Source organism: Myotis myotis, unplaced genomic scaffold (assembly GCF_014108235.1).
Source record: "Myotis myotis isolate mMyoMyo1 unplaced genomic scaffold, mMyoMyo1.p scaffold_m19_p_18, whole genome shotgun sequence".
NCBI lineage: Eukaryota > Metazoa > Chordata > Mammalia > Chiroptera > Vespertilionidae > Myotis > Myotis myotis.
Window position 1 is genome coordinate 3,864,233 of NW_023416322.1, and position 10,604 is coordinate 3,874,836.

Sequence of the window (10,604 nt, forward strand, 5' to 3'; positions counted from 1 at the left end):
CGGCTTGCAGGCCATGGCACTGCCTCTCTAATCAGAGGGCAGCATCCCACCTAGCCCCAGCTTTATTCTCTTGTCTGTCTTCTTTAATCCTTCATCACCACCTCCCCACCCCCCCAGGTTCACCCATGGCTGTGCTGGTGCAGCACAATCACTCACATCCAGGAAGGACCCTGAAACTCACTCCAAGGAGTTTCCAGGGGCTCAGCGAGGGATCCATCTTCTGCCGCCACCTTCTCCCTCCGGACAAAGCCTGCCCTGGGACGAGGCTGCAGCATGAATACAGCTCCGGCCATTCTCTCCTCAGGTCCCCTCCCTTCCAATCAACCCCCACTTTTTTTAAAGCATCTTATTTAACAAGACTCCCCTAAACGTTCAGGCACCAGCTGCAGGATTGCACACACATGTGCCAGGCAGGCGAGAGCCGTGAGGGCACCTGTGAGCGGAAGGGGACTCAGGCAGCCCAAGGGGCTTGCACTGCTCACATGATTCAAAGCCAAGTTTTAAAAGGAGCCCCTGTGGGGAGCCAGCAGACGTGTCCCAGCCCTACTTAACGAGCCGTGTGGGGTCTCACCTCAGGCACCATGAGGGCTCAGGGAAGTGAGGGCCTCGATAAGAAGGGCCAGGAGTCAAGCTCAGATTTTTCTGGGGCCAGAGCTCCCGTCCACGAGCTCTCGGGGAGCACAGAAGGCTGCCCCGAGATTGTCCCGCTTGTGGCCCACCCTCGGACACGCTGTCTCCCTGTGTTCTGTGTTCCTCGTTGAGTCTGGGCTGTTGGTCAGGCCGAGGAATGGAGGCCAGGACTGTGTGTGCACACACCTGGTTTTGTTGGTGAGGTCCTCTGGGGAATGGTAGTCTCCCCTCCAGTTTCTGCTGGTCTCCATCCAAACATACCGAAAGCCCAAACTCTTAGCAAGTTCGGGGTGGTGCTGGGGGCGGGCATAGGACGGGGTGGAGGAAGTCAGAGCCGTCTTGGTCGAGAGCTTTCCTAACCCCACAGGTGGGCGGGCTGCTCTCTTTCCCCAGCTCCACACACAGATGTGTCTGTGCCAGGGCTGCTGGCCCATCCCCAACTCACTGCGGAGGTGGTGCAAGAGCAGCTTTGCCCATCGTCCAGCCCAGCGAGGGACCCCTGTGTGGGGGAGACCATGTTGTGTAGCCTCCCTTACCCCCAAGGTTTCTCCCCCTCCCGGCTTGATGAGAGCTTGAATTCCACTCAGAGATTCATTCTTTTAAGGAATTCATTGGCTGCTGTTAATTCTGTTTCCCCCAGAATAATACTGTGGGTTTCTTTCAGGCATGAAGAACTTGGCCCACAGTCTCAGGATGGTTGACTCTTTCGACACATGTTCATTGGAACCTCCTCTCTGCCTGGCGCTGTGCTTGGTCTGGAAGCCTTTACTGAGGCCTGTATGTGAGCAATGCCACGGCGATGCAGAGATTGGAGAGAAGTCCATTGGTACTAAAGACAGAGGCCAGAGTAAGAGGCCGGGGGCGGGGGCGTGTCAGGGGAGTGACAACCCATAGAGATAAACCCAGCCTGGGGCAAGTCTGCCCAGTCTCGGGGCTCTGAAAGTCCTGGATTCTGGTCTTGAGCTGAACAAAATGACTCCATGCCCATCACATCCTTTCCGCTGACATGGATGCCACTTCTGCAAAATCAGGGCGACAATTCCTAGCCTGAGAGTTCCACGAGAAGGTTCAAGAGATGCTGTATGTCAAGTGTCAACCATGGAGCCCAGCACTAAACATGTTACTCCAAGGTGGGCGGAATAGTGGTTCTTATTATATTATCGTAAATAGTTATAATTAAATAGAAAGAGAAGCCACATCCTCGTTTCCAAAAGCCACTTTCTGCTGGGGCCTGCAGAGGAATGGTCAAGGTCGAACCCTCCCAGTGGGACAACCGGCTGAGCCCCAGAAAGTAGCATCAGAGGATAAAACACCTGGAGGCCTCGCTTCTCGCGAGGTCTTTCTGCCTTAACCATCCAACTCATCCTGGTTTTCTTCCTCATGTCACGGTGTTACCCTCACACATGGTCTCTAACCTGCACCATTACTGAACCTTCTAACCGTGTGACACGCAGGTGTTGTCCTCCTGCCCGTGGTGGGAGCTGAGCACCCCTGTGATAATGCCGCCTGGTAGGCACTCTGCTCGCCCCCTGCCCGCGTCTGGGTAAGAGCTCTTCTCCCTTCTCCATGTCCAGGCTTTAAGTCTGCTGTCTGTCTACCAGGTTTCAAGAGGGGGAAGCAGGAACAACCCGGAAGGAAGGACATAGAACAGGGCAGAGAGAAATACAAATTCTCCCAGCACCAGCTCCTGCCCCGTCACGCGGTGGAGGCTGCCCGAAGGCCCCGGGAAGGTCCAGGTGATCTTGGGAGAGGCACGTAAGTCCCGAGAGCATCCCTGGCTGTGCAGGGCCACAGGCTCAACCGCTGGAGCTCCTGGGCATCGATTACCCCAATCTTTGTTGAAACCAAGAGGTGTAACCCACCTCGGCCTCTCCCTGAAAATAGGAGAGCTGTTCAAGACACTCCTAATGCTCACGTAATATTTATAGATCATAACGGAATTGCATGTTCCCAAGACAAAACACTGCACATCGGGGGCCTACAATCCAGCAATTTGTATTTCCACCGCAGCCCTATGCCTTTCCAGTGCGGTCGTAGTTATCTCTTTGAGTCTCAGTTCCCACAGCGTCGTCATGCTAGAAGGTAAGCAGCTTTACCAAGAACTCACCATGTGCCAGGCCCTGTATGTACATTTATTAATTTCATCAACAAAACAGTTGCACAAAACGGGCTCAGCTAGCCCGTTCTCCACTCCCAGTACCATTTGATACTCAGGACGTTCGGGTTCGGAGAGGTCAGTAAGCCCCTGAAGGACCCGGAGCAGTGATGCATATCTATCACCTCATTGAACCTCACAGATCCGGGGACGGGTCTTTGCAGAGGTAGCAACTTAGAGAGTTGACATGACTTGCCTACAGGGAGCAGTGGGGCTGCCTTTGGGAATTGTTCTGTTTGACTCCAAAATTCATAATCTTTCCATTATGTCAGTATACAGTTCCTCAAAGAAACACACACACACACACACACACACACACACACACACACACACGTATCCTGGCTCTGGCAGTCCCTAACTGATTGGAAAGATTGTGTCTGACAAGCACCTAGACAGGAACAAATCCCCTCAAATCCCCTTCTGGAGCCGCGAGCCTCAGCCGTTCTCGCGGGCACAGCCAGGATCCATGTTTGCTGAGCTCTCCTAGGCAACTGATTCCTGTCCTCAAGGGAGGGGCGTGGAGGGGAGGCTGGCTGCTCTCCCGCACTCAGCCTCTTGGTCCTCAGGGGCCACCCTACGTGCACGTGATGGCTTCTTTAGCGCAGCACCCACTATGGGATCCAAGAGTAACAATAACCTCTGCCCGCAGCGCTGTGGCCCCAGCCGCCGGCCTGGGCTTTGCGGGTTGTGCTGTGAGCAGGGAGCCCCAACACTTCTGAGCCGCGGCCCCTCGCCCCTTGTACCAAACACACGGAAAACAGCAGTGCCTGACCCCAGGACGGCTGCGAAGATCAAATGCGATTTGACTGTGAGTGACTCTGCAGAGACTGTATGTCCCTCATCGTCACTGCCCTGGGGTCTGGCAGTTTGAGAGAATAAGCATCTGGGAGTGAACGAAGGGGCAGAGGAACACGTGAAGGAGGAATATTTAATGACTCTGAAGCACCACGGAAATGAGGGCTGGGGTACTAGCACCTCTAGTTAACATGACATTCCCCTAGTTTTCCAATGGCTTCACTCTCTTGGCCTTAAATCCTAGTCTATGGGGAAAGGGCCTTGCTCTGGGGGGAATTGGAGCCCCCTGCCACCCCTCCCCGCAGTGCGGAGCTGATTCTGTGACACTGTTTGCATTAACTCCCAATATGCACCCCGCCGCTGGCATTCCTGTTTGTTTTTAAATCCTTTCATTTTGGAAAAGTTAAGATTCCCAGATGTGTGAAGGTCATACAGGACCTGTGAACCTCCCCCTCGCTTCCCGCAGCGTCGGCCTTCACAGCTCGGGCTCCTGCACGCACACCCAGTAGTTAACGTGGACACCACTCAGCTCCAGGCTGGAATTAGACCCACCGGTTTTCCCACTAATGCCCCTTCTGCTCCAGGACACGCACCAGGACACCACACGGCACTTCGCCCTTCTGATTTTGAAATAAGAGGTTTACTAGTGGAGTTTAAGCTCAGTGGGACAGTGAGATTTCAGGGCTCACAGAAACCTAACAACAGGGTGCCAGCCATGCTCTGTGCACGGTTCAGAGGCTCTAGGGGGTCTAACAAGCCCACCCCGCCCAGTGGTAACTGCAAAAAGCAAGAGTGAGGTGTGAGCATAAGGCTGAGCACTCACTGTAGTCACTGGAACCCTGAGACCAAAGGCGTGGCAAAGTGGTGTCCCCACAGGAGGATGGCAGGACGGGACCCCCTGAAGCTCCCGCTGGCCTGGCCTGGTCTTCACTGTGCATTTGAGGGACCCGCCACGAGCCAGCATTATCCTATACACTGGGGGAGTATCCACACAGGGCGAATGAGACAGAGTTCCTAATTTCACCAGGCTTCTGTGTGGAAGGAGACAAACAGTACACAAAACCAAGCAGGACATGACAGGGGACCCCCAGGAAACATCGAGCAGGTGTGTGTGTGGGGGGGTGTTGAGAGGAGGTGGCCTGGATGGAGGGCACCTGGCATTCCGCCTATACCTCGCCTTGGTCTCAGAGCTGCCATTGAATTGCCTCTGGCGATTCTCTGAAGCCCAGGGGAAAGGTGGTGCCTTCAGACAGGACACTGTCCCTCCATCGCTGAGACCCTGGAAGCCGCTGGGACCAGTCAGCCTCCTCCAATCCCAGGTTCCCTGAGCCTGCCTTCCTGCCCGTGAGGAGCCAGGTATCTGATTGATTGATTGATTGATTTTTATTTACTCAATATTTACCAGTTTCTCTGGAGCAGATACCTGTTAGAGCAGATACCTGTTAGTGACTTCTACAGCATTCATTGTGCTTGTTTTCAGCCTTGAAAATATAAGGAAATTAAAACTATCTCTTTTTAAATTGAATTTATTGGGGTGACATCTACATATATAAAAGGCTAAGTGACTGACCATACATATGTCCAACTGACCCACAGGCCAGTCCATATGACGCACACTGGCAATTTAAAAATAAACGTTGACTCGCACATGTGCGATACATATAAAGCTCTCTCTGGCACCAATTGCATGAATGCTTTAATTTTATAATTCTATATTATATATACTATTTTGACATGTAATTTTTTGCAGCAATGTAATTACTGCCCGAATCTTTCTTCTAATTAATTTCCTTTCAATGAGCACGAATTTGTGCACCAGGCTGCTAGTTGGTTAATGAAATCATGTAGGTTCAGGGATGCTATTCTATAACACAACACCTGTGTGTTGCACTGTGTATTCACCGCCCCAAGTTAAGCCTCCTTGCATCACCGTTTATCGCCCCTGCACCCTCTTCGACCTTCCCCACCTCTTTCCCTCGGGCAGTCACCACACTGCGTCTGTGTCTATGAGGGTTCTGTTTTTGTTTTGATGGATCCCTTCATGTGCACCTAGTTTAGATCGGGGTTTATTTTAGGGCTCTGCTCTTTCTCCTGCGAGCGTCCCAGCAGCAGCCTAACAGCTTCTCAAGTGGTGCCACACCTTTCTTGATTTCTGGAATGAGGAACCAACTGCCCACAGCCACAGGGCCACTCGGTGCTGGAAACAGGGGCTGTGAAGCTAGGTTTCCTGATTCTAAGTCCTGAGCTTAACCTCCTAGAAAATTCCAGCTCCATATTGTTCCACGCAGGTCCACATGTCCCACAGCCTGTGCCTCTCGAGCTAGAGAAGATTCCAGACAACTGCCGAGGCACATCTGGGACCCAGGAAAGCCTCCTGCCACATCAGAGCTGAGCAGCCTGCACACTTCAGGATCCTGTCTCAGCCGAGCAGCCGAGGCAAGCAGCCGCGTGGGCCCCTGAGCCGCGTGGGCCCTCAGCCGTGTGGGCCTCTCAGCCGCGTGGGCCCTCAGCCGCAGTGGGAGCACCATTAGAGCTCTGCCCACTCAGCCAGTGTCCTCAGCAAACCCTGTGCACTGTCGTCCAAGCTGAGAAAAGAGCGGTCAGACTGCCTGTCCCAGAAGGCTCCCCGCCTCCAGGGCCCTGAGCTCTGCTTGGCCCTGGAAACACACTTGGATTTTTCTTGCTGGAGTTTGAGACTCCTCTCCCCTCTTAACATAAACCCCGCAGGCTAATTTAGTTATACGAGGCAGCCAAATTGCACAGGATCGTCCGTTCTTCCCCCAGAACAGATTATGAGCCTGGACGGGAGAGATAATTGCTTCCCAGCCACTGAGCAGTCCTTCCCTCCAGACTTTCTACTGAGACTGGAGTCTGAAGTCAAAGCAATAATTATCTAAGAGACAAAGAGCCTGTGGGTGGCGGGTGTCCGTCCTGAGAGCTGTTTCAGGTTTGTGCATTCTGTGCTCTGTGATTAGCGAGGGGGACTCCCCAGGGAAGCAGGGGGGACCCTCTAACTCTGCACACTCAACGTGAAGAGGGAGCGGAGGGGAAGGGAGAGCCTGCCAGCCAGCGTCTCACTTGCCAAATGAAATGATGTTATCACCACTCCCTTTTCTGCAAGGCATTTGGGAGTTAATGACAAACCAGTCACAAGTTGTCAAGCTGAAAAGCAAACATCACTTGCCTTCTCTAAACAGAAAGACAAACAAGAACAGCAGAGGCAAGAAAATCCAAGTGCCTGTCAGGGCCCAGCAGAGCCAGGGCGGGGGTGTGCCCTCCCAGGCCTGCATCTGGACGTTCATTTTCCAAGTGAGCAGGCAGCTGAGGGAGCTGAACCCCAGGCCCAAAGTCACCGGCAAATTGTCTTCAGAACCAGGATCCTGACCCAGGCCTCCTGACTCAGCGCCCCAGGTGCCTCCTTCTGGGGTAAGGAGCCATCTCTGGGCGCTGCTCTGCTATGGCTCTAAGAGTCTAAGAGGGTCCCTCTCATAGGACACCCCTGGGTGGGCGACTAGAGGGACAGTTTAGGCCTTCCCCAGGCTCTGTGCCAGTGACAGGCCCTGCTTCCGGGAGTCCCTGGAGATGCCAGTCTCTGAGGCAGGCAGTGGTCAAAAGGGGTTTCGGATAATTATGCCTGCTCACCACAGGCAGTGGGGTGGAGGACAAAGTCCCAGTAAACGGTCCCCCACCTTCCACTGCCTGTGTGACCCTCTCCCCACTCTTCCACCAGCTGGCTGAGCCCCTCCTCAGTCATGGTAACCAAGCTGGTCCTCAACCTTCCAGAGCTGCGCTTGGCTGTGACCTTGAGATCCCGGCCTCCCCAGGATGAAAACTGCGGCCTTGAGTCCAGTCCTGCAGCCCTGAGTCCAGCCCTGTGGCTCTGACCTTGTCCCATGGCCCTAACCAACCTTGTCCTGTGGCCCTGAGTGCAGTCCTGAGGCCCTGAGTCCAACCCTGTGGCTCTGACCTTGTCCTATGGCCCTGAGTGCAGTCCTGAGGCCCTGAGGCCAGTCCTGAGTCCAGTCCTGCAGTTCTGACCTTGTTCTGTGGCCCTGATCTTGTCTCACGGCCTTGACCTTGACCTTCTCCTGTAGCCTTGAGTGCAGTCCTGAGGCCCTGAGGCCAGTCCTGTAACCTTGAGTCCAGTCCTGCAGTCCTGACCTTGTCCCGTGGTTCTGACCTTGTCCTGTAGCCCTGACCTTGTCCTGTGGCCCTGAGTCCAGCCCTGTGGTCCTGACCTTTTCCCATGGCCCTGGCTCTGGGGCAGGCCACAGGCCCTCAGTGGCCCAGCATTGTGGTTAAGCACCAATGCTTTGGAGTTAAGACTCCTGGAACCCAAATCCTGGCTCTACCACTTTCCTGAGGAAACCCCTGATCTCTAGACCTCAGTCCGTCCACCAAAATCACCTAAAGATTTGCTCTGAGCATTAAGTAAGAGAGTCGTGGTGCCGCTCAGGGTATGCACTCAGTAAACGGCCGCTGTGTGTATGACTCAGAGGTTCCCCTCTCTTGCCTGGCTCCTCCACCCATCAGCGTCTTCCCCCTGATGGCCCATCATTTTCAGTCTGCTGGTAGTGTGACCCCCCTCCCTGCAAGGGTATTATGCTTGACCTCCCCCAAACCCACTGTACCACATGACATGTCAGCCAGGCTTCCTCCTCCCTGGGCAGGGTCCCCCACCCTCCATCCATCCACACACCTGCCTCCATCCAGGTTGCCATGCGTAACCAGCCTCACACCTAGTACCTACTGGGATGGGCTCCTGACTGAGCCCGGCGCTGGGCCAGTCACACCCACAGGGAGTGAAGCACAGGCTGGGACCATGCCCGGGCCGTTGCCTGGGGCAGAGCCCAGTCAGGTGGGAGCAGCAGCTCCCCTAGAAGCCTTTGGTGACCTGCTCTCCAGTCACGGACGGGGCAGGCCCTCCATCCCAGTAACTCAGAGCACATGTAACGGGGCAGCAGGGAGCCGCGGTTTCACTTCTCTTTGCCTGGTTCTTGTCCCCTTGCCCCTACCCATTGCTCTACATCAGTGTTTCTCAAACTGTCTGGTGAGGGTTCAGTTGTCTATTTCCCCAAACTGCAGTGGACTACAGCCTGGCAAACCCACCCAGAGCTCCAGTGGCAAGGTTCCTATAGGACTTGCCCAGGCTTCAGTGGGTGCTGTTACTGAGGGTCAGGCAGCCCCCAGGGAAGGGACATGCTGAGATAGTCCCAGGCCAAGTGCAGGGGGCATCCCTTACCCAAGTGCAGGGGCATCCCTTACCCAAGTGCAGGGGGCGTCCCTTACCCAAGTGCAGGGAGCATTCCTTACCCAAGTGCAGGGGGCGTCCCTTACCCAAGTGCAGGGGGCCTCCCTTACCCAAGTGCAGGGGGCGTCCCTTACCCAAGTGCAGGGGGCGTCCCTTCCCCAAGTGCAGGGGGCGTCCCTTACCCAAGTGCAGGGGGCATCCCTTACCCAAGTGCAGGGAGCGTCCCTTAACCAAGTGCAGGGGCATCCCTTACCCAAGTGCAGGGGCGTCTGTTACCCAAGTGCGGCCGGGCATCCCCTTGGTCCTCTGCACCCCCTTACCATTCCATGCCGGCCCTGTTGATCTCCTCCCACCAGCACTCCGTAGGCTCCCCCAGGCTTTGGCTGGTGGGCATGCAGGCGTAGTTCCACTGTCTGTCTGAACCTTCCTTCTTGCTGAAGATGCTCCTCACGGCCACCACCACCTGCCCGTGGGGACACTGGTAGCTGAAGCCCTGCCGGTTTAGGTTCACCCACGCGTCGTCGCTGTAGTCGTGGTACTGTTGGTACGGGTACCCGTAGCCACCATACTGGCCCCAGGCCACGGCGACCAGGGGCAGAAACACCCACAGAAGAGCGAGGCTCATGCTGTCTGGGCTCCTGGCAAGAAGTGTCACCCCAGGTCTGCTGGGCCGGCCGTTTTATGCAGCTGCCGCCGACATGTGGCTTCCAGATGTGCGGGGCCGGCTCCAACTGCAATCCGTCATCGTCTCGGCAAAGCTCTGCGCGGCGCTGGCCTTCGTGCATCCAGCGCATTTTAAGGTGGAATTCTAGGAAAATGTCGGAAACACACAAATGGAAGGAGCTCCTTGGAGAAAGAACAGACTTGCAGATGGATCATAAAAGCGAGGGCTTCACACTCCTTAGAAACACTCACCTGAGGAAGCAGTACATCGGGCCCCTTCCCCCCCTCCCCTCTCTCTGCCCAACGACTCCCACCAGCACACCCTAGTATTTGTTCTTCCAAGTAGCCTCCCAGGACCGCACAGGTGTCCAGAGTAATTTCAAGCACCAAGAGGACCGAGGAAGGGACAGAGCCATGCGATCTGGGCAAGGCTGGAAGCCTGGTGGCTGATGGGCGTGGCCCCCGGGGTGCAGGGCTGCTCTGCTAATGCTCAAGTCACCTTCGGAAGGATGTGGGCCCGTGAGAGGCCAATGGACCATTTTCTCTCAACCCCTTCCAAGCTGCCAGACACACCCCCAGCTCCCTAGGAACTGGGCTCGGCTCTCAAATACTTAATGAGTTTAATCTGAGTGAAGCCACTTTTTATCCTTCTGTGTGATCTCTTTTCCTTCACGTTAAGCTCCCCCTCCCCCCAGGTATGATATATCTTTTTAAATGTTTAGCATACAGTCATGTAACCAGCACCATAAAAACACAGAGAACAATTCCATCAGCTCCCCAAGCCCACTTATGCCCCTTGGTGGTCATATCATCCCCCATACCCAGCCCCTGGTCATTCCTCATCTACTTCCTGTCACTATGGTCTTGCCTTTTCCAGAATGTCAAATCAATGGAATCGGACAATATGTAGTCTTTTGTGTCCAACTCTTCTCACAGAGAAGAATGCTTTAGAGATCCATCCACATTGTTACAGTTGGTTCTTCGTTCCTTCTGTGGTGAGCGCATGGTATGGTGTGGCTGTATTACAGGTGTTAACTATTTACCTGTTGAAAGACATTTGGGCTTTCCCAGTGTTTGGTAATTATGGATAAGGCTGCTAAAAACATCCAT

The 10,604-nt window shown here is 54.7% G+C and overlaps 1 protein-coding gene across 1 annotated transcript in view; it reads right to left on the minus strand.

The window, feature by feature from the left end:
• Positions 1 to 9,498, minus strand: part of DPT (dermatopontin) — a 31,045-nt gene extending 21,547 nt beyond the window's left edge. The window contains exon 1 of the mRNA XM_036344755.1: positions 9,152 to 9,498. Within this exon, the coding sequence (XP_036200648.1) occupies positions 9,152 to 9,456 (305 nt within the window). The 5' untranslated portion in view covers positions 9,457 to 9,498. The remainder of the gene's footprint in view (positions 1 to 9,151) is intronic.
• Between the last annotated feature and the right edge of the window lie 1,106 nt (positions 9,499 to 10,604).